The following is a 25,413-nucleotide window of genomic DNA, read 5'->3' on the forward strand; positions in this document are numbered from 1 at the left end:
TAAAAGTTCATAGAAGACGTCATTGTCTCATTTACATAATGCATTGCAATGGACGCTGTAGGAGAGAGGAATAATGTCACAAGGGACTTTAAACAAATCTAAATATGATTAGACACTTCTGTTGATTTTTTTTTCTTTAAATTTAAACCAATTTGCTCAGCCTTGTTAAATGTTAGTACATCACATTTGATCAAAAGACTGGAGGGTTGTGACATTGACGAGCAAACATAATCTATTGACTGGCTCATTAACATGAACCAGGTTCAACTAATGTGGCTTTGAGAAAATTGTGGAAAAGTGCTATATAAATATATTTCCTTTATAATTGTATTTAAAAAAATCATATAAATAACAATATCAAAAATGACTGCCATATTAAATAGAACAAAATACATACTCAACAAATAACTACATTTATTCCACAGCATTATTTAGTTGAAGCACGCATTGCATGTTGTATAAAGGTCTGGGGACATACATATAAAATAATCACAAAGAGTAATAAAGGTAATAGATTGGATTATCAAGACTTAAATGATTCGTAAAGTCACACATATTAAAAGTAAATGATCTTGTATAAAACACAACTGCTCAAATGATGTATAGAATTAATAATAATATGCTTGTGGTCCAGAAGATGTTTCAGATGTGAACCAGTAAATATGAACTAAGGAGGATGTATGTGTACACAAAAGCAAAGGTATGAACACATGTAAAACCAATATGCATATCATATAAAGGAGTTTATCTATGGAATCAATTACAATTATAAATGAAAACATCTACCAGTTCATTATTACAAAACTATATAAACACACAACTATGAATAAGTATAAAAGTGAATTATGAATATCCATATGCACATACAATGTTTATTGTATATAACATATGTATTTTATTGTTTAGTCTCACTTTTTCAGTCAAATTGTTTTGTTTTTAAATACAAGTACACAATGTAGTATATTAATGCATGTACTTGACTGCAAAGAAGCACCAATCTAAAATATCTCATTTATAAATGGTAGAAACATAGAAGCAAGATAGTGTTACACACACAACACTGTAACACACGTTATATGTGATGATGTTAGAAATTCAAAGTTAATCAAGTCTTGACAATTGAATGAAAATCCTACAGCTTCATTTGCTGCTGCTGTTCTCACCAGCACACTTGTGTTTCTTACACTGGTACTTATAAGAGAATCTTTCACCACACACACTGCAACTCAACACTTTCTCACCTGTGTGTGTTCTCATGTGTACTTTCAAATGTTGACTTTGAACAAAATCTTTACCACAGATTGAACAGGAGAGTAGTTTTTCTCCGGTGTGTGTTCTTGTGTGTATTTGAAAATACCGCCTTCGTACAAAATCTTTACCGCAGATTGAACAAGAAAAAGGTTTTTCCCCAGTGTGTATCTTCATGTGTTCTTTCAGCACCGTTTTTTGTCCAAAACCTTTACCACATTCTGAGCAGGAAAAAGGTTTTTCACCAGTGTGTATTCTCATGTGGCCTTTCAAGTTTTGACTTTGCACAAAACCTTTACCACAGATTGAACACGAAAAGGTTTTTTCTCCAGCGTGTATTCTCATGTGTACTTTCAAATTATGACTTTGTACAAAATCTTTCTCACAGATTGAACAGGTAAAGGGGTTTTCTCCAGTGTGTAATCGTGTATGTCTTTTCAAACACTGACTTTGTGTAAAACCTTTCCCACATATTGAACAAGAAAAAGGTTTTTCTCCAGTGTGTGTTCTCATGTGTCTTCGCAAATGGTGCCTTTGTGTAAAATCTTTGCTGCAGATTGTACAGGAAAAAGGTTTTTCTCCAGTGTGTATTTTGGTGTGTTTTTTCATATTACGACGGTCGTTAAAGGTTTTGTCACAGTAAGAGCATGTAAAGAGTGTGTGGTCAGTGTGACATGTCTTATCAGCTTTAGAGTCTTCATCATCAGTGTCAGGAGGGTGTGACGTTGATAGAGGAGCAAAGATCTTGTCTGTTTGTGATCCTCCACAGTGGTCTCCATCAGCTTCTGTTGTCATGTGTTGAGTTGAGCTGCTGCTTGAAGGCTCCACCTCACTTTCACCTTGGACCTCATCATCTTCACTTTTCACAATGACAACAGTAAATGGGAACTCCTCCAGCTCTCCCTTCTGACTGATGCGATGTTCCTCATTTTCTTCTTTAATGTGAGGGGGCTGTGACTCTTCCTCGTTAAGGTGAAAGGGCTGCGGCTCCCCTTGCTCCATCGTGGAGGTCCACTCCTGCTGCCCAGGGAGACTATGTTCTTCACAGACGTCTGGAGGACAAAATAAAATAACACACTTGCTTTAGAAAAATCTAGCTTTGCTCAGTCACATGACACATTGTCCTGCACCAGCGTATGTTCTGATAATGTCTCTCAGGATTTCAGCAGTCACCATGTTGACTTTCAAGATGTTCATAATTCAGGTTGGGTTTCATGGCCAATCTCCCGAATAGATTTGATTTAGATTCAAAAGGTTTTTAATTGATAAATACCGTTGTTTTGTTTAAATTTGATTCAAGTAGATGTACACTTAAATATAAACTGTTTTAAATATACAAGTTTCTAGTTTTCCCGTAAACAACTTTGACCAGTTTGAATTTAATCAAAAGTCCTAAAAGTTTAACTTTTAAATAAGAGAGGAATTGAAAGTGAAAGTATACTTGTATTGCAACTAGGGCTGCAGTGTAACTGCAAAAATTTAATTTTAATAAAGACATGTTGATTTTAGACTGTCAATCAATATATTCTAATCTCAAGGTGCCACACATTAAAACAATATGCAATACTTTTCTTAAAAAATATTTGTTCTTATGCAGACAGACTCTGAGCTTTTGTCTACATAATCCTCTTAAACTGAAGAAATAATCGATTAAAAAAAATAGTGTTTATAATGTAATGTAATCATAATATATAATAATGCAAGTAACCATTTAAAAGGATATCAACTTTTATTTCTTATTACGGGTAAATTGTTTACCATTGTACTGTAATTAGAAGGTAATACCTTTTGTCATCTTACATAAATAAAAGAAACCAAAAATAAAATGGACTCAATTCTGTAAGCAAAAATTTAACCTAAATAGATATTGAACATCTTAAAGTGATTGTTTTTTCCTTTTGGAAAAATCAGGTCAGATGTTGTCTTTTTGTTTGTTGCCATCACATGATCACGGCATTTTCGCTCGTTCGTCCGTGTTGATGGGCTCATATTGCCCATCTAATTTAAAAATGACATTATCCACAACGGGACAATTGGCTTTGTAATCTCATATTTTTCCTCCTAATTTGTGTTACTTTACAGCAGAGTCGCGAGGCTCTCTGTACTGTGAGCGTGTACATTATATGTATACTTGCAGTGTGTATATAAAACATACATTGTTATGAAGGTGTCTGTTAACTACATTATATATATATATATATATATATATATATATATATACAAAACATTACATATCGTTATGAAGGTGTCTGTTATATATATACTTGCAGTGTGTATATAAAACATATTACATATTGGTATGAACGTGTCTGTTACTATGTTATATATATATATATATATATATATATATATATAAATGTGTGTGTGTGTATGTATATATATATATGTGTGTGTGTGTGTGTGTGTGTGTGTGTGTGTGTGTGTGTGTGTGTGTGTGTGTGTGTGTGTGTGTATGTTACTCATCAGTTACTCAGTACTTGAGTAGTTTTTTCACAACATACTTTTTACTTTTACTCAAGTAAATATTTGGGTGACTACTCCTTACTTTTACTTGAGTAATAAATCTCTAAAGTAACAGTACTCTTACTTGTGTATATATATATATATTGCAGTGTGTGTGTATATAAAATGTTGATTATAAATCATGTCTCTCACTGGGATAGTAGAAGGTTGTGGACATAAACCCACAAGTTGGTCAACTTTGACATCCAACTTAGACCTGGAGATGGCAAGTAACACATGAAAAGACGCTTGTTTTTCCCCGTCTTGAGTGAGGATTATGCTGAATTCCTCATCAAATTGGGAAACACAAGTCTTGGCATCCCAGTGAGAGCAGACATTGTACAGTAAGTGATAGTTTTATTATGTCGATAGTTTGTATATCTTGTCTAGCACTTAACAATACTGCTACATGATGGTCAGTGTTTCACTAAAGCTGCATCTGTTTAGCACACAGCTTCTAAAACTTGCAGATCATCCTCCTTATATTCAGGGTCAAATATAGAAGTTTCTGCATCATAATTTCTCCCAAAATAGTCTTTGTTGTCTCTCAGCAAGTCTGCCGTGATTAGAAGTAGCAGTAGTTGTTGTTATTAAGGAAATAGCGAACATTGTAATATTAATGTGAAGCAGTAATGCTGGAAATTACCAAAATACGGTAAATATGACATGTTGGTATGAATATGCTTGTAACTACATTACATGTATACAAACATCATATTAACTCTTGGTCATTCAGTTTTATTTGTCATGTAAACGAAGCAGAAACGGCAATGTGCAATAATATAATAACTCTTTACTGCCCAAACAACACAACCCTGTGACAAATATTAATAATAATATAATTAGAGCTGCAACTAACAACTAATTTGCTAATTGATTAATCTGTCGATTATTACTTCGATTAATCGATTAATAATCGGATAAAAGAGACAAACTACATTTCTATCCTTTCCAGTATTTTATTGGGGGGAAAAACAGCATACTGGCACCATACTTATTTTGATTATTGTTTCTCAGCTGTTTGTAAATGTTGCAGTTTATAAAAAAAGGTTTATAAAAAAAATAAAAGTAGCCTCTGCGCATGCGCATAGCATAGATCCAATGAATTGATGACTAAATTAATCGCCAACTATTTTTATAGTCGATTTAATCGATTAGTTGTTGCAGCCCTAAATATAATATTAAATATTATCAAGGTATGCTCGCAATTTATAGCATAACATAAAGCTGAGAGATAGCTCGTATCTCAAGTTACTTGTAAATTAAGGTACTCGTAAGTTGAGGTACGACTGGATACGAATACAAATGGCCTTGACTGTTCTAAAATGTATGCGTCATTTGTGCCAATTATGCAAATTGTAAGATGACATCATCTTAAAACCGCCTAGGCTTGCTCCCACCGCCATTAATAGATTGCAGTTCTGTGGGAAACACCCAAGTTAGTTTTTTTAAACATTGTATATTATTATTACACTGCAATGTTTGTGTGTGCAAATAAATGTTGTATTACATTTCCATAGCCAACTAAGCATGAAGTTATTCACAATGCGCCCACTCAATATGGACATTCCGAGTATTTCTTCATGTTAATAATCCAATATAAAGTAGGTAAACATGTGAGAGTAAGAAGTAAACAAACCTGTTTTGTGTAACACAACTTGATATTTCTTGAAATGTTGTCGCTCCTTCTCTTCTGCTGGACAAAGTTCCTCCTCGTACCCTGCTTTATTTCTTTCAAGTTTCACAAAATACAAAATATTTCTTCAACAGCCGCAGTTCTTTGTTAGCAGCTAGCAAGCTAAGCTAACTAGCAAGCCCAGCTAGCATTGAAGCTTCAACGCTTACCGAGACGAGTCGAGTTTATACTGACACGAAGAATTAAAGAAATGCTGTTTGTCATACGATAGACAACCAAACACAAACGTAGAAATGTCGGAATAACGCAGACTAAGACCAGAATGTTGGTATTGGTTTGTTATGAGACGACGCGGTCAGTCGGCGCACGCGCAATGTGTCACTTCCTGTCGACTTTTGTTTATTTTTACATATCTTTATTTGCATTCAAAGAATTACAATTCGTAATAAATACGTGAAATGACTGTGCAAAAATTGCAGCAATATAAACGTATACATACCAGAATTGCTGGGTTGCATATGACGTCACATCCGTTTTTGTTCCTCGCGGCTTGATTGACACAATGGTCAAGCAAGTAAAATGTTTATTTGAACATTTGATTTGTTTGAGAAACGTTCTGTGATGCAATCCAGTTTATTCTCTCCTATATTAGTATTGTTTGAGAGCAGAGGTAAACGTAAAGAAAGGACAAGAGATCACATTAGTTTGTTCTTCTGTGGTTGCTATACCTAAATATAGCTTGTGCAAATAAAGTTAAGTCCTAGTAAAAAAAAATATTGTGATTGTTGGTCCAATCTACCGTATTTTCATTGTCCATTTTCTTTACAAAAACTAAAACTTAGTTTATTGTGCTTTATTGGACACAGATGACCACATTATGGCGTCTTTGGTGATATTTGTTAGCATCAAGAAAATATATAATAATATCAAAAATACAAAACTGAATCTTGATATCGCTAGCAAACACCACTGAACAACAGGGGCATCTATAGCTAAATAATGAGACAACATATGAACATCACAGTATAAAAAACAACTGCAGACATGAATTGTAGATGAGACGAATTTGTAGCAGGAAATCAACTGCAAACAAAGTTAGCAGATCAGCAGCAGAGCACTCGTTGTGTCAATCAAATACGTTACTTAGGGACGCGCAAATAATTCCAACTTTGTCTCTCATGTATTAATGCTTAATTTGTGGACCCCTCAGGTGTAAAGACATCATGTGTCAAAGGAAGTGACGTAGCAGTAACGTCTCGGTGATGATAAACAGTTTGAATTAAAAAAAAAAAAAAATTTCTTAAGAGTGTAAAAACACTCCATCCCATTTTAAATATTATTTTATGATCGCTTTCATATTTGCCTTTAACCCTTTTAAAATACGACAGCATTTAATAATAATAAATAAACAGTAGCCTCATGGGACTTAGACCATCGCCTGAAACCCGGAAGTGCCTTTAGGTCACGTGATTGCAACCCAATTATACAATCAATTATTGTAATAATATACGTTATAATAATATACGTTACATAATCAATGAGTGTATTGACACCAAATCATTGTGCATGAATACATTTCTGAGTATGTTAGCTGTGCTGTATACGCATACTTGCCAACCGTGAGACCTCCGAATTCGGGAGATGGGGGGGCGGAGGCGGGGGCGTGGTTGAGGGGTGGGGGAGGGTTTGAGGTGGTCGGGGTTTGGTGGTAGCGGGTATATTGTAGCGTCCTGGAAGAGTTAGTGCTGCAAGGTGTTCTGGGTATTTGTTATGTTGTGTTTATTTCGTGTTATGGTGCGGATGTTCTCCCGAAATGTGTTTGTCATTCTTGTTTGGTGTGGGTTCACAGTGTGGCGCATATTTGTAACAGTGTTAAAGTTGTTTATACGGCCACCCTCAGTGTGACCTGTATGGCTGTTGATCAAGTATGCCTTGCTTTCACTTATGTGGGTGTAAAGGCCGCATATATTATGTGACCATGCCGGCACGCTGTTTGTATGGAGGAAAAGCGGACGTGACGACAGGTTGTAGAGGACGTTAAAGGCAGTGCCTTTAAGGCACGGCCCCAAAATTGTTAATCGGGTGGAATTCCGGAGAATGGTTGCCCAGGGAGATTTTCGGGAGGGGCACTGAAATCCGGGAGCCTCCAGGGAAAATCGGGAGGGTTGGCAAGTATGTGTATACGTCAGGTGTCACATTTAATTGATGTTCGCCGGTAGCAAGTTCCCACTTTTGTTTGCAACGTTTTTAGTAATTTAGGCCAGGCGTGTAATCTTGGCATATTTTATTGAGTTTATTCAATCATTTGGCGACCCGAAAGGGACAAGCAGTAGAAATGGATGGATGCATGGCAATAGACAGACGACGTAAAGACTCAAGGACAAAATAATTGGTTGATTTAGCTGTCAGTCTGTGATTTGGAGCATTCACTTTCTGCTCTCAGAAAAGTTTTATTTGTGTTTTCTGAAATTATAAATTGTTTCTTCAGTTTTTGATTTGTTTTGCGTAAGTAATCATTAATTTGTCTTTTGTTAATTCGTTTTTTGTCATTGTAATTGGTTTTATGAAACGTAAAAGTGTTTGGCACCCTCTCCAATGTACCTGACATTAAGCACGCCTTCCAGTGGTTGGCTTTGGAATCTACCTGACCCAAATAAACCCAACATTGATTGATTGATTGAAACTTTTATTAGTAGATTGCACAGTGCAGTACCTATTCCGTACAATTGACCACTAAATGGTAACACCTGAATACGTTTTTCAACTTGTTTAAGTCGGGTTCCACGTTAATCAATTCATGGTACAAATATATACTATCAGCATAATACAGTCATCACACAAGTTAATCATCAGAGTATATACATTGAATTATTTACATTACTTACAATGTACAACATGTACTTGACTGACGCAAGAGACACACGTGCTGTACAAAGAAGGTACTAACATGAACAAAATAAACTAAAACGAAACACAAGTTCTATTTTATTGTTACAGGAGTTGGTCACCTTTGTATTCTCCTGGAGTCAGAAATCTTCATAATACTAAGAATACAAATGTTAGTAAGATGGTTAAATGATATCCAGTAAACCAAAGAAAAACAGAAAAGAGTCGAAGCAGGTTCCAGACTAGGCGAGCGCCACATTCCAAGCCTTTGTGACTGCAGTTTCTGTAGGCTTTAGCAAAACCAATTTAATGCTTTTTAACAAATTCAGGTCGTTATCATATGTAGTCAGAAGCATGCAATTGTCCATAAAGACAAAATTGTAAGCATTTGACAATAATAATTGACAATAATAATATTGAATAGCTGAATAGTATCCACTAACTGTGACCGAATTAAGTACTAATTATATACATAATAATAGTAATAAGTCATCCCATTAAACACAATAAACATACAGTATTTTCATTACTGTAGTATATTTTTACTATTGTAAAGTCAGTAACTTCATTATCCAAAATAGGTAAACAAACACAATAATAAAATAGACTCTTAATGTCTGTTAGCAAAATGTGTACTTCAATAAATATTGAACATCTTAAAGTGCAGTTTGTTCCCCAATTGGAAAAACTGGGTTGGGCGGTTTGTTTTGTTGTCTTGTTTTGTTGCCGACTTGCTAGTTGGGCTGTGCTGATGGGCTCATATTGCTCATTCAGTTTGAAGATGAAATATTCCCAAACAGGAACATTTGGCTTTATGATCATGTTTGCGCCTAACGTTTCTTACTTAGCAGTGCTTCTTGTATTTTGTGTAGGCTAGCGGCCTGCCTGCTCACCGAAACAAAGATTGCGGATGATTAAAAAAAAAAAGGAAACTTGGGGCGACATAGCTCGGTTGGTAGAGCAGCCGTGCCAGCAACTTGAGGGTTGCAGGTTCGATTCCCGCTTCCGCCATCCTAGTCACTGCCGTTGTGTCCTTGGGCAAGACACTTTTTACCCACCTGCTCCCAGTGCCACCCACACTGGTTTAAATGTAACTTAGATATTGGGTTTCACTATGTAAAGCACTTTGAGTCACTAGAGAAAAGCGCTATATAAATATAATTCACTTCACTTCACTTCACAACTTATAATTTATGGATGAATTTATGGCAAAGTTATCAAGTTAATTCTAATGTATTGTTCAAATAATCGATTTATTGACTATCGATAACAATTAAGGATTTTTTTTAATGCCCCTGACATCATGGTGACAAAATGATTTTTAATGTCATTTCAGGCCTAAAATTTTGCAAAATTCATTTAATTACTTTTAATGCTTTTTAATGACCCACGGAAACCCTGGTCAGGATAACTGTCAAAGGTCAGGGTGTGATGTATTCCTGTGGAAGTATTTAAACACTTTTATGTGAATGTGATACTATACCAATTTTGATTTTAAGTGACACATTGAAACAGTTATCTTTAACAGATTGTTGTGGATCATATTTAAATACTCTAAACCATGTTTTTATTTAATTTCTAACCGACAAACTCAACAATATTTTAATATTTATAACAAAGTTGGGTGGCTGGGTCCAGATTGTGCCCAGGCTGACTCGTAGTCCAGACCCAAACTTATTTTCAGACTCTCGAGTAGCCCTGCAGTAGATTATTAGTGAAAGAGGACTTTCAAAAAGTAAACGTTATTCTCATCTGTGTGTTTTTAAGTGTAATTGCATAGTACGTTTGCGCGAGAATCTTTCGCCGCACACTGAACAACTTAAAGGTTTTTCTCCTGTGTGTGTTCTCATGTGTAACAGCATATTAGGTTTGCGAGAGAATGTTTTATTACACACTGAACAAATGAAAGGTTTTTCCCCCGTGTGAGTTCTCATGTGTATTTGCATATTACATTTGTTAGAGAATCTGAGCCCGCATTCTGAACAACTGAAAGGTTTTTCTCCCGTGTGTGTTCTCATATGTATTTGCATATTACATTTGTAAGAGAATCTGATGCCGCATTCTGAGCAACTGAAAGGTTTTTCTCCTGTGTGTAATCTCATGTGACGAGACAAATGAGCTTTTCTATCAAAGACTTTTGCACAAACAGAACAACTGTCGGGGGTTTCTCCTGTGTGTGTTCTCATGTGTATTTGCATGTTACATTTGAAAGCGAATCTTTCGCCACACACTGAACAACTGAAAGGTTTTTCTCCTGTGTGTGTTCTCATGTGACGAGACAAATGAGAGTTTCTAACAAAGCCTTTTGTACAAACGGAACACCTATAAGGTCTTTCTCCTGTGTGTATTGTCATATGTCGTGTCAACTGCCATTTTCTAACAAAGCCCTTTGTGCAAACTGAACAACTAAAGAGTTTTTCTCCTGTGTGTGTTCTCATGTGTGATTCCATATTTACATCAATGTCTGACGTTATGTCGTCACTATCTGATAGTGGAGCTAAGAGCTTGTCTGCTTGTGATCGTCCACAGTGGTCTCCATCAGCTTCTGTTGTCATGTGTTGAGTTGAGCTGCTGCTTGGAGGCTCCACCTCTATGTTTTCATCACTTGGACTGTGATGAAGCTGTGAGGACTCAGGTGGTTTGTCTTCATGGTCTTCAGTCTTCACAGAGACAACAGTCAGTGGAAACTTGGTGAGATCAGCCTCCTCCTGCCCTAGAAGACACTCTCCCTCCTGACTGATCCACACTTCCTCCTCTTCCTCTTTAATAAGGCGGGACTGTGGATCCTCCTGCTTTAAAGTGACGCTACCACCTTGTGGCTGTAGAAGACATTTTTCTTGACAACCAATCAGCTGCTGGACATCTGTAGGCAAGTAAATAAATAAACGCTAACAAGAGTCAGCTAACAATGAAGCCAATGGGAGTCGCTCTATTCCGCCTATAAAGCGCTCTAAAAAAAACATCCAAAAACCTACATCACGGTTTTATATACACACTAAGTATATATGACATGTAGTAACATTCATAATACCATGTAATATTTACGCATTACGGTATTTTTAAGCATAAGGCGGTGTATTAATTTCACAGACGCATAACATTGTTCACTTTCCCTTCAACACCAACAACACTACTAATCATGGCAGACTTGATGAAAGACACCAAAGACTACTTTGGGACAAATGATGATCCAAAAACTTCTATTTTTGATCCTGAATATAAGGAGGATGATCTACAAGGTTTAGAAGCTAAACAGATGCAGCTGTAGAGAAACACTAAGCATCGTCTAGCAGTATTGCTGAGTGCAATTCAAGATATACAAACATAATAAAACAATCACTTACTGTACAATGTCTGCTATCACTGGGATAGAGACTGATGGGATGTTTATATCTTCCCCTTTTACATCAACAATTCATCATAATAATCACAATGGGTTAAAAAAGTGTTTTTTTCATGTCTTTCTGACCATCTTCAGGTCTAAGTTGGAGGTCAAAGTTGACCAACTTGTGGGTTTATGTCCGCAACCTCCTACTATCCAGGTGAGAGGCATGATTTATAATCTCAAATTAACTTTCACCAACTCTGAGGCGATGCAGCAGCTCATTATGTCAATATAGCAGCATAAGCTAGTTAGCTCTCTGTGATCACGACGCCGCTAAAATAGTTTGTCTGTGTTAGTGCTTATAATAACATTATCTCTAATACTTGTTAATATTTAGGTCATGTTGGCTCGGCTTTCAAACAAATATAAGCCTTAATGACGCCTCGGGATGGAATTCTTAACACACTGTGGTATCACTTACTTGCTGTCGTTTTGCTTGAAGATGTCCAGGTGAGTGTTTGAATGAGCAACTAATGAAATACGTGTTGCGAGTGTATGCTATGTAAAAGTAAATAAACAAACCCAAATCAATAAACAAAACCAAAACATCGTCACTTAAACGCTTTGTACTTTCTTTTGATTTCAAACTAAGGTTCAATACTGAGCGGTACCGATCGAAAACCATTTCTGCTGGCGTCTCTTGTGTGCGCAGCTCGCGCACCTGTGTCAGGTTGATTTATCAAGGAGACAGCCTGCATTGATTGCGTCACGACTCAAAACCAACGAAAATGCGTCATTTATAATTTATTTTTAGATGGCTCCAACAGGTCATGACATGTAAATGAAGTACTGTTGGTGGGTTTTGGATGTTTTTTTAGAGGGCACGATAGAGGACTCGTATTAAAGGGGAACATTATTACCAGACCTATGTAAGCGTCAATATATACCTTGATGTTGCAGAAAAAAGACCATATATTTTTTTAACCGATTTCCGAACTCTAAATGGGTGAATTTTGGCGAATTAAACGCCTTTCTATTATTCGCTCTCGGAGCGATGACGTACACATCGGGAAGCAATCCGCCATTTTCTCAAACACATTACAAACACCGAGTCAAATCAGCTCTGTTATTTTCCGTTTTTTCGACTGTTTTCCGTACCTCGGAGACATCATGCCTCGTCGGTGTGTTGTCGCAGGGTGTAACAACACGAACAGGGACGGATTCAAGTTGCACCAGTGGCCCAAAGATGCGAAAGTGGCAAGAAATTGGACGTTTGTTCCGCACACTTTACCGACGGAAGCTATGCTACGACAGAGATGGCAAGAATGTGTGGATATCCTGCGACACTCAAAGCAGATGCATTTCCAACGATAAAGTCAAAGAAATCTGACGCCAGACCCCCATTGAATCTGCCGGAGTGTGTGAGCAATCCAGGGACAAAAGACCTCGGTAGCACGGCAAGCAATGGCAGCAGTTTGTTCCCGCAGACGAGCGAGCTAAACCCCCTGGATGTCTTGGCTCACACGTCCCTTATGCCACCGAAGATGATCAAGAGAAGAATATTGACCCTAGCTTCCCTGGCCTGCTGACATCAACTCCAAAACTGGACAGCTCAGCTTTCAGGAAAAGATAGTGGATGAGGGTATGTCTACAGAATATATTAATTGATGAAAATTGGGCTGTCTGCACTCTCAAAGTGCATGTTGTTGCCAAATGTATTTCATATGCTGTAAACCTAGTTCATAGTTGTTAGTTTCCTTTAATGCCAAACAAACACATACCAATCGTTGGTTAGAAGGCGATCGCCGAATTCGTCCTCGCTTTCTCCCGTGTCGCTGGCTGTCGTGTCGTTTTCGTCGGTTTCGCTTGCATACGGTTCAAACCGATATGGCTCAATAGCTTCAGTTTCTTCTTCAATTTCGTTTTCGCTACCTGCCTCCACACTACAACCATCCGTTTCAATACATGCGTAATCTGTTGAATCGCTTAAGCCGCTGAAATCCGAGTCTGAATCCGAGCTAATGTCGCTATGGCTTGCTGTTCTATGCACCATGTTTGTTTGTGTTGGCATCACTATGTGACGTCACAGGAAAATGGACGGGTGTATATAACGATGGTTAAAATCAGGCACTTTGAAGTTTTTTTTAGGGATATTGCGTGATGGGTAAAATTTAGAAAAAAACTTCGAAAAATAAAATAAGCCACTGGGAACAGATTTTTAATGGTTTTAACCCTTCTGAAATTGTGATAATGTTCCCCTTTAACTTCATTGTTAGCCACCTTGTACTTGCCGTATTTTAAAATTAGAATGCATAAAAAATGGAAAAACCTACCGGTATGTGTTGTTGTTTTACATGAGGATTGTTTTTTAAATGCAGTTCCCCTCTAACAAAGTATACTTTTACTGGAAATGGTCGTGTTAACAAGCAAGTACTGTATATCTCCACCCTGAGAACGTTGGACCCTGGATGAACATCTGTTACAAACATTGTATTAGATGATATGTGGATGTTGTGCTTACTTGGACTGTGGTGAAGCTGTGAGGACTCAGGTGGTTTGTCTTCATGGTTTTCAGTCTTCACGGAGACAACAGTCAGTGGAAACTTGGTGAGATCAGCCTCCTCCTGCACTAGAAGACACTCTCCCTCCTGGCTGATCCAGAGATCTCCCTCTTTAATGTGGGATGGCTCTGGCTCCTCCTCTTCTCCTTCTTCAATGTGAGGGGGTGAGTCCTCCTCTCCCTCTTTAGCATGGGGGGGCTGTGGATCCTCTGCTTCCAAGTGACGCTTCCTCTGTGCGTATGACAGAGACATTCTTCTTGATATCTAATCAGCTGCTGGACATCTGCAGGACAAAAACAAAACAAATTCATTTTCACTAAAACATGTCAAATATTATAAAGTACATTTAATGCAAATGTCTAACAAGTGGACAGTGTGGTGGGAAAATGTATGACTTATGTCCTCTTGTAAGTTATAAAATATTTTGTGGAGAAGACGACTGTTTTGCCTTGAAAAACGACTACTGTATTTTTCGGAGTATAAGTCGCACCGGCCGAAAATGCATAATAAAGAAGGAAAAAAAACATATATAAGTCGCACTGGAGTATAAGTCGCATTTTTTGGGGAAATTTATTTGATAAAACCCAACACCAAGAATAGACATTTGAAAGGCAATTTAAAATAAATAAAGAATAGTGAACAACAGGCTGAATAAGTGTACGTTATAAGACGCATAAATAACCAACTGAGAACGTGCCTGGTATGTTAACGTAACATATTATGGTAAGAGTCATTTAAATAACTATAACATATAGAACATGCTATACGTTTACCAAACAATCTGTCACTCCTAATTGCTAAATCCCATGAAATCTTATACGTCTAGTCTGACGTGAATGAGCTACCGTATTTTCCGCACTATAAGGCGCACCTAAAAACCACAATTTTTCTCAAAAGCTGACAGTGCGCCTAATAACCCGGTGCGCTTTATTACGATTCATTTTCATAAAGTTTCGGTCTCGCAACTTCGGTAAACAGCCGCCATCTTTTTTCCCGGTAGAACAGGAAGCGCTTCTTCTTCTACGCAAGCAACCGCCAAGGAAAGCACCCGCCCCCATAGAACAGGAAGCGCTTCACCCGCCCCCATAGAAAAGGAAGCGCTTCACCCGCCCCCGGAAGAAGAAGAAAAAACGCGCGGATATCACCGTACGTTTCATTTCCTGTTTACATCTGTAAAGACCACAAAATGGCTCCTAATAAGCGATCCGGTTCATAAAAAGACGCAATCTCTCCATCCGCACACGGATTACTACCGTATTTCACAGCAACTGATATTCCTGTGAACCGCACTGTGGAACGGGAGCACGTACGGTGAATATTCGCACCACAGGGAATGAAGTCATCCTTCACTGTGGTTCTAGCTTGCCATGCTAACTTCCACTCATGGTGATATTCAAAAGGAAGACCTTGCCAAAAGAGACCTTTCCAGCCGGCGTCATCATAAAAGCTAACTCGAAGGGATGGATGGATGAAGAAAAGATGAGCGAGTGGTTAAGGGAAGTTTACGCGAAGAGGCCGGGTGGCTTTTTTCACACAGCTCCGAAGGCGAACACACCTTCACTAAGACGGGCAGACAGCCTCGGACGACATACGCCAACATTTGCCAGTGGATCGTAAATGCTTGGGCAGATATTTCGGTCACAACTGTGGTCCGAGCTTTCCGGAAGGCAGGATTCACAGAACAACAGCGACACTGACTCCCGATGACTTCTACGAGACGGAACCGGCCATTTTGGATCCCGTATTCGCCCAACTTTTCAATTCGGACACCGAAGACGAAGAATTCGAAGGATTTACGAATGAAGAATAACTTCAGAAGGTGAGCGCTATGTTTATTTTGTGTGTTGTGACATTAACGTTAAAGCAACATTATGTTGCTATTGTTCTACACCATTTTGAATTTTACTATGTTTGTGATTGCACATTTGCGTACATTTTGGGACAGAGTTGTTAGAACGCTGGTTTTCAATATATTATTAAAGTTTGACTGAACTATCTGACTGTTTTTTTGACATTCACTTTAGCGCAGCGTTTTTTTGACATTCACTTTAGCGCAGCGTAGGCGCGGCTTTTAGTCCGGGGCGGCTTATTGGTGGACAAAATTATGAAATATGTAATTCATAGAAGGTGCGGCTAATAATCCGGTGCGCCTTATAGTGCGGAAAATACGGTAAATAATATTATTTGATATTTTACGGTAATGTGTTAATAATTTCACACATAAATCGCTCCTGAGTATAAGTCGCACCCCCGGCCAAACTATGAAAAAAAACTGCGAATTATAGTCAGAAAAATACGGTACTTTTTTTTTTTCTTTTTTTTTTTTTTCTTTTTTTTTTACATCTGTAAAAACAACACTGGCGAGCTATGCACACACACTTCTCATTCAACTCTTGCTAACCACAAAAAGGGTCTGTTTGCCACATTTATGCGGCTGCCGAGAGGGCGCTAACTTTCCCAAATGTTATAAGCATTATATCACGGCCTCTTCCTGCTTTTCACATGTCACTCGTGACATGAGATTCCCATAGTGAGATGAATACGATTATTTACATCCTTGAACTTTGTAATCAAAATGTGGTCGTAACGTCCGCAAATATTACTAACTTTAAGTCCTTTGTAACTTTTACACAAAGATTAAACAATTCGGTCCCGGTATTGATCCTTGGGGTACGCCACAAGACACATTTAGAACTGTTGACGAACAGTAGCTTCATGTATTGCTTCCTGTTGGTTAAGTAACTTCCTACCCAGTTCAAAACCAGCCCTCTGATGCCAAACCGTTCTATTTTTTTAATTAAGATTGCTACTAACATTAGCCATCACTGAATGTATATTCTATCATAACAAAATGACTGCAAAATTGTTCGTTGTTTCTCTGGGATTGTTTTTGTGTACGTGCACACACTCCCTGTGTGTACGTGTAGACAAGACAGCATTTAGTGACATTTTCTTTTATTCAATGTAATTAGTAGTTGTAAAAAAATATAGACCTTTTTTGATCAATCTGTTTTGTTAAACCACTAATGGTGGCATAAGCTAGCCATTGGTGTTCTTGTTATATTTTTTTGGTTTGAAAAATGGAACTAATAAAAATGCAAACAGCCCCTTTAATTATCATAGAAATAAGAAAATATTCTCTTTACAAAACGACATAAAAACATTCATAACATTTTTGCCATCATATCAAATAATTTTCTTTATGGTCATTTTGTTAGGCCAAAAAAAAAAACATGTTTTATCATCTTGTTGTTTTTTATGGAGTATCACCATCAACGATTCCTTATCTCTGCAGAAAAGTGCACTATCTCCAACCCTTCCCCATGCATTGCTGAGCGAAGATCAAAGTTGGGAGTTTTCCTCGTCTGTCTCTCTCTCACTCTTTCATCCTTTTTTCGGACAGTTCTTTATTGAATAGGAAACAATTATATAACACTACATGCACATTCAAGTCCATTCATAATGATTGTGAATGGTAAGTAGGTAACATTCCCAAATTAGTGCAGTCCCCCCTTGAACTAATCCATGTGCTGTTATTGTTTTAAAAGATTATACTTAATAAACACTTAAGAATAGTGTTAATAATCAAATATAAAGTTAGTAAACATGTGAGGGTAAAACATAAACATACCTGCTGTTTGTAACACTACTTGATGTTTCTTGAAAACAGCGTCCAGTAATTGAGGTTGTCTCTTCTTCACTTTTGTTAGAAAAAGTTCCTGCTCGTACTCTGCCTTCGTTCTTTCGCACATTTTCACACAATCACAACACTTTACACTCACACTTGATCTCTGCTTAGCAATGTGTTGATAACTTCCGCGTCTATTTGTTAACAGCTAACCCACTAAGCTAGCTAGCAGGCTAAACTAGCACGAGAAGCGTCAAAGTGCACTCAAACTAATGTATTCGTACACAAAAAATCAATAATGGCGTTTAATCTATCAAACGACATATATGTGTACATGTTTGTACTGATTTAGATAAATTAACTGTAATGACCACAATGACGCCTTCCACGACAAACGCCATCTTGGTTTTTTTTCGTCCTACTTTTTCTTCTTCTTCTTCTTCTTCTTCTTCTTCTTCTTCTTCTTCATTTTATGGCGGGTCGCAACTAACGTTATAGGTGCATTACGCCACCTACTGTACTGGAGTGTGAATTCTCAGGGTGAGTATTTAGGTTACAGACTATGTTGGTATATACCAGGGGTCGGCAACCCGCGGCTCTAGAGCCGCATGCGGCTTTTTAGCGCCGCCCTAGTGGCTCTCTGGAGCTTTTTTAAAAATGTATGAAAAATGGCAAAAGATGAGGGGGAATTTTTTTTAATTTTTTGTTTTAATATGGTTTCTGTAGGAGGACAAACATGACACAAGCCACCTTAATTGTTACAAAGCACACTGTTTATATTAAACATGCTTCGCTGATTCGAGTATTTGGCGAGCGCCGCTTTGTCCTACTAATTTTGGTGGTCCTTGAACTCACCGTAGTTTGTTTACATGTATAACTTTCTCCGACTTTTAACGTTGTGCATGAAAGGTGAGTTTTGTTGATGTTATTGACTTGTGTGGAGTGCTAATCAGACATATTTGGCCACTGCATGACTGCAAGCTAAACGATGCTAACATGCTATTTAGGCTAGCTATATGCAGAGGTGGGTAGTAACGCGCTACATTTACTCCGTTACATCTACTTGAGTAACTTTTGGGATAAATTGTACTTCTAAGAGTAGTTTTAATGCAACATACTTTTACTTTTACTTGAGTATATTTATAGAGAAGAAACACTACTTTTACTCCGCTACTTTTATCTACATTCAGCTCGCTACTCGCTACTAATTGTTATCGATCTGTTAATGCACGCTTTGTTTGTTTTGGTCTGTCATACTGCCTGCGTTTCAACAAATACAGTCACTGGTGACGTTCACTCCGTTCCACCAATCAGATGCAGTCACTGGTGACGTTGGACCAATCAAACAGAGCCAGGCGGTCACATGACCTGACTTAAACAAGTTGAAAAACTTATTGGGGTGTTACCATTTAGTGGTCAATTGTACGGAATATATACTGTATTGTGCAATCTACTAATAAAAGTTTCAATCAATCAATCAAAAGTGTGAAGGAAAAAAGACCCTTTTTTTATTTCAACCGTACATCCCGTCAAAAGCCTAAAGACTGACTGCACAGTTCCTGTCTTCACAATAAAAGTGCCGCTCCATCGCGCCTGCGCTTTCAAAACAAGAGTCTCCGAAAGCCAGCGCAAACAAGCTAGCAAGCTACGGAGTTTGCCGCCAATGTATTTCTTGTAAAGTGTATAAAAACGAATATGGAAGCTGGACAAATAAAATGCCAAAAACCAACCACTTTCATGTGGTATTAGATAGAAAGGAGGAACTTTTTTCTCCTCCATTTGAAAACGTGGATCTTATCAGCACTACTGTCTGATTACAATCAATGCAAGTCATCAGAATCAGGTAATACACCAACTTATATTCTTGTCTTCATGAAAGAAAGGAATCTATATGTGTTAAACATGCATGTATATTCATTAAACACCTTTAACATGTAAACAAAAACGGCAAAATACATAAATATAAATTATATACTGTATATATGTATATATATATATATATATATATATATGTACATGTATATATATATAAATGTGTGTGTGTGTATATATATATATATATATATATACATATATATATATATATATATATATATATATATGTACATGTATGTATATATATATATATATATATATATATATATATGTACATGTATATATATATAAATGTGTGTGTGTGTGTATATATATATATATATATATATATGTGTGTGTGTGTGTGTGTGTGTATGTTACTCATCAGTTACTCAGTACTTGAGTAGTTTTTTCACAACATACTTTTTACTTTTACTCAAGTAAATATTTGGGTGACTACTCCTTACTTTTACTTGAGTAATAAATCTCTAAAGTAACAGTACTCTTACTTGAGTACAATTTCTGGCTACTCTACCCACCTCTGGCTATATGTACATATTGCATCATTATGCCTCATTTGTAGCTATATTTGAGGTCATTTAGTTTCCTTTAAGTCCTCTTAATTCAATTTATATCTCATGACACACTATCTGTATGTAATATGGCTTTTAATTTTTTGCGGCTCCAGACAGATTTGTTTTTGTATTTTTGTTCCAATATGGCTCTTTCAACATTTTGGGTTGCCGACCCCTGGTATATACATACAGTATCAAATATGTATTTACACAAAACCACACATAAGAGAAAAAACACACAAAAAAACCCTACACTTTAAGTATTAAACCTGTGATCTTCAGTAGAAGCATTTAAGTCCCATCTTAAAACGCATTTGTATACTCTAGCCTTTAAATAGACCCCCTTTTTAGACCAGTTGATCTGCCGTTTCTTTTCTTTTCTGCTCTGCCCCCCTCTCCCTCGTGGGGGGGGGGGGGGGGGGGGGGGGGTACAGGTTCGCTGGCCACGGATGAAGTGCTGGCTGTCCAGAGTCGGGACCCAGGGCGGACCGCTCGCCTGTGCATCAGTTGGGGACATGTCTGCGCTGCTGACCTGTCTCCGCTCGGGATGGTCTCCTGCTGGCCCCACTATGGACTGGACTCTCACTATTATGTTAGATCCACTATGGACTGGACTTTCACAATATTATGCTAGATCCACTCGACGTCATTGCACCGGTCGCCCAAGAGCAGTGGTCCCCAACCACCGGGCCGCGGCCCGATACCGGTCCGTGGATCGATTGGTACCGGGCCGCACAAGAAATAAAAAATAAATAAAAGTTTTAATTTTTTTAATTTTTTTAATTAAATCAACATAAAAAACACAAGATACACTTACAATTAGTGCACCAACCCAAAAAACCTCCCTCCCCCATTTACACTCATTCACACTCATTCGCACAAAAGTGTTGTTTCTTTTTGTTATTTCTGGTTCCTACATTATATATCAATATAGATCAATACAGTCTGCAGGGATGCAGTCCGTAAGCACACATGATTGTATTTTTTTATGACAAAAAAAAAGAAACAGAAAAAAAAGACCATATTCCCCCCCGGTCCGTGGGACACATTTTCAAGCGTTGACCGGTCCGCAGTTACAAAAAGGTTGGGGACCACTGCCCTAAAGGGGAGGGGGTCACCCACATCTGCGGTCCTCTCCAAGGTTTCTCATTGTCATCCCACTGGGTTGAGTTTTTCTTTGCCCTGATGTGGGATCTGAAGCGAGGATGTAGTTGTGGCTTGTGCAGCCCTTTGAGACACTTGTGATTTAGGGCTATATAAATAAACATTGATTGATTGATCTTAAGATATCCTATTAGAGCCTTGCTACATTCTTTAGTGTTTTCCCCCTTCCCTAAAATTGCCTTTATTACACCACATTTCCCTTCTATCTATCTCTGCGGAAATGTTGCAGACAAGCACCGACGATTGACCCACTGGAGCGGATAGCGGCGCCGTGGGACGGCCCGCTGGAGACGGGGATGGCGGCGCCGTGGGACGACCCGCTGGAGACAAAGATGGCATGTCAATAGCTGGAGCAGCAGGCGGCTGGGCTGTTGGCCTATCCAGAGCTGGAGCAGCAGGCAGCTGGGCTGTTGGCGTGTCCAGAGCTGGAACAGCAGGCGGCTGAGCTGTTGCCGTGTCCAGAGCTGGAGCAGCAGGCGGCTGGGCTGTCTGCATGTCCAGAACTGGCGTCTGCAGGCCCACTGCGGTTGCTGGTGGCGTCTGAGGTCGCCTCACTGGAAGAGGTGAGAGCTGTGCTTCCCCTGTCGTACAGCTGACCTTAGCCCTCCCCTCAAGGGACAGATTCCTACATTTACTCTTTGCTCACCCACCTTATCAGTGCATAGTAAAAGTTAAAAAGTTAAAGTACCAATGATTGTCACACACACACTAGGTGTGGCGAGATTATTCTCTGCATTTGACCCATCACCCTTGATCACCCCCTGGGAGGTGAGGGGAGCAGTGGGCAGCAGCGGTGGCCGCGCCCGGGAATCATTTTGGTGATTTAACCCCCAATTCCAACCCTTGATGCTGAGTGCCAAGCAGGGAGGTAATGGGTCCCATTTTTTTATAGTCTTTGGTATGACTCGGCCGGGGTTTGAACTCACAACCTACCGATTTCTCAGGGCGGACACTCTAACCACTAGGCCACTGAGTAGGTGTGAATAGAGTAGTGCTTTATCTTTTGCAAAAATCAGCAGCCTCCTGTTGCTAAGGAATTTGGCAAACTTGATTTTGCTTGCATGCTTTTCTATCTCTTTTGCCACCTTGATTGGATGAAATTGCACTCCTTCTTCTAAAAACATCATCATTACTTTCCATTCATCTTGCTCATCTATAGATTTCATGTTAGACCTACTGGCTTTTACCGCTCTTTCCGCTGCTGTACCTTCGAACTCTGATCCAGAGCTGTCACTTAGCAGAGTAATGCTTCAGTCTTTCCTTTTCCTTGTAACGTCCTGCCAAGCCATGTCCTCATTCCCTCAGTCCTTACTATCCATAGACATCTTATAAGTAGACGCAGCATCGACCGCTACTGCCTACTGGCGCTGACGAGACGCGGGGCCGCCATCTTGGAGTGGTGTTCCGCTCCACTCAGTGCAATTAATTTGGCAAGAGCAAAGTGCATTTAATTAATCTTACCTCACTGAATACCACTGATTTTCACGCGTTTTTTTGTCATAGTGTAGCTATGATAAAGGACACATGTTTTGACGTGTTTTAACATTTATAGTTTGCTAACAGTAATAGAATATTCTTATATGCTATAAGTGACCAGACGTCCGAGATCAAAACTGGGAATATAATCCCAGAGAATGGGGGGAGGAAAACGGTCAGCTATTTTTAAATTGAGGAAACAATATGATTAGGTTATATATACATGCGTATATCCTACATAATCAATGTATGAATACATTAGATATCTATATATCTTAGGGCATACTTGCCAACCTTGAAACCTCAGAATTCGGGAGATGGGGGGGTACTTGTGGTAGCGGGGGTGTATATTGTAGCCCGGAAGATTTAGGGCTACAAGGGATTCTGGGTATTTGTTCTGTTGTGTTTATGTTGTGTTACGGTGCGGATGTTCTCCCGAAATGTGTTTGTCATTCTTGTTTGGTGTGGGTTCACAGTGTGGCGCATATTTGTAACAGTGTTAAAGTTGTTTATACGGCCACCCTCAGTGTGACCTGTATGGCTGTTGATCAAGTATGTCTTGCAGTCACTTACGTGTCTGCAGAAGCCGCATACAAGATGTGACTGGGCCGGCACGCTGGTTGTATGGAGTAAAAGCGGACGCGACGACAGGTTGTAGAGGACGCTAAAGGCAGTGCCATCACGGCACGCCCTCAATATTGTTGTCTGGGTGAAAATCGGGAGAAATCCGGGAGAATGGTTGCGTCGGGAGATTTTCGGGGGGGCCACTGAAATTCGGGAGTCTCCCGGAAAAATCGGGAGGGTTGGCAAGTATGTCTTAGGGACCTATAGACTGTATCTCTGTTGCTGCAGCAGCAGAGAGTTTATTCTGTCTTGACACTTTGTATTGATATTTTGTATTACATTCTTCCCTTAAATGATAATGTTTACAGTGATTGTTTTATATGTATTTTTTAATGTATGTTGCTTTGGATAAAAGCGTCTGCCAAATACTTAAACATAAACATATATAAACACCTGAAAGTCTTTATATCAGCTAAAACCACCAATATGTTTCACTGGACTCATAATAAAACCAAATTCTGTCCTACAATCTTGATCATTTATTTCAACTTTATGTTATTCAAGTACATCCTAGTCACGTCCGTTGTGTCCTTGGGCAAGACACTTCACCCCTTGCTCCTGATGGCTGCTGGTTAGCGCCTTGCATGGCAGCTCCCGCCATCAGTGTGTGAATGTGTGTGTGAATGGGTGAATGTGGTAATACTGTTAAAGCGCTTTGAGTACCTTGAAGGTAGAAAAGCGCTATACAAGTATAACCCAAGAAAAAAAAAAAAGAATGACATTTTTAAATGTAATGAATTTCATTGACAAGCAATTCTGTTATGGTCAAACTCTTGTTTGCTAGCGGCTACGATTTCAGTACTATTGAAGATCTTTGCTCCTTTTCAACTCTGTGATAATAGTCTTTTCACAAAATACAACCAATAGTAAATAGTAAACCAATGTTAAATCTTACTTGTGAAAAGCAATCCCCCGATTCCTATTTTCAACAGTCCGCTCATTTGAGCAGGAAAACGCTGAACACCAGCTCTTTGTTTTCTACCTGTCAACTGTCAGTTTAGGCTGCTCGACGGCTCCTCATCACCACTTCAAGATGGCGGTCGAATTTCTCGCGTCATAGCAGCCAATGCTGTGTCTACTTATAAGATGTCTGATACTATCACCCATGTTGGATACGTTCACATTACAGTTGTTGCTTCCTCCCCCGACCGCTAGGGGCAACAGTTGCACTCAGTAGGAATCGCGTTTGCCGCTGTCACGCCAAATTTCATCCCCCTACAAACCCCCCCCCTATTTACTTCCGGGGTCATTTCCTCTTACGTTATTTCCTCTTACGTCATTGACAGCGATCGATAACACTTCGGCTTTGACTGCCCGTCGCTGGAAGGATACTTGTTTTTTTTGTTTTGTTTTGTTTTTTTGATAATATAGCGTTAACAAAACGTCTGTATTAATCGGACAAATTAACTTGATGATATTCCTGACTGCACATTTGACGGAGAATTAAACGATTTTTGATTCGTTTTCCACGGGTCAACCCTAGCTACTTCAGGGTTAATTTTTCTTTCAGACGGATGGGTTTTAGGTTGATATTGTTGGCAAACACGATTTACTGAGATTCACTCTAACTTCGAGTAAGAACATACCTTTACTGTATGCGGCTGGTCCGTGGTAGCCCAATACGTGAGTAGGAGCAGTTTTTAGCAAATAATAAAAATAATTGCCGATAATAACCCTGGCATGACTTTGAATTCTCTACAATTATAAACTTTGCCCTCCGTGTCAAGTCACTTTCCGTAATGAGCCAATTATCAGTTGAGGTATAATCATACTTGCCAACCCTCCCGGATTTCCCGGGAGACTCCCGAAATTCAGCGCCTCTCCCGAAAACCTCCCGGGACAAATTTTCTCCCGAAAATCTCCCGAAATTCAGGCGGACTCAGGTCCATGAGGACCTGAGTCCGCTAACCCACAATATAACCAGCATTCACACA

At 38.8% G+C, this 25,413-nt stretch overlaps 1 protein-coding gene across 1 annotated transcript; it reads right to left on the bottom strand.

Annotated features, from left to right (window-relative positions):
* Window positions 1-427: 427 nt before the first annotated feature.
* Window positions 428-18,193, bottom strand: LOC133621361 (uncharacterized). Its single transcript, XM_061983395.2, has 6 exons — window positions 17,790-18,193; window positions 14,119-14,441; window positions 10,026-11,135; window positions 5,596-5,743; window positions 5,390-5,481; window positions 428-2,300 (listed from the first exon to the last, which is right to left on the bottom strand). The coding sequence occupies exons 2-6, from the start codon at window positions 14,408-14,410 to the stop codon at window positions 1,141-1,143; spliced, it is 2,802 nt and encodes a 933-aa protein (XP_061839379.2). The 5' UTR covers window positions 14,411-14,441; window positions 17,790-18,193; the 3' UTR covers window positions 428-1,140.
* Window positions 18,194-25,413: the final 7,220 nt, after the last annotated feature.

This window comes from Nerophis lumbriciformis, linkage group LG21 (genome assembly GCF_033978685.3).
Source record: "Nerophis lumbriciformis linkage group LG21, RoL_Nlum_v2.1, whole genome shotgun sequence".
In the NCBI taxonomy this organism is placed as follows: domain Eukaryota; kingdom Metazoa; phylum Chordata; class Actinopteri; order Syngnathiformes; family Syngnathidae; genus Nerophis; species Nerophis lumbriciformis.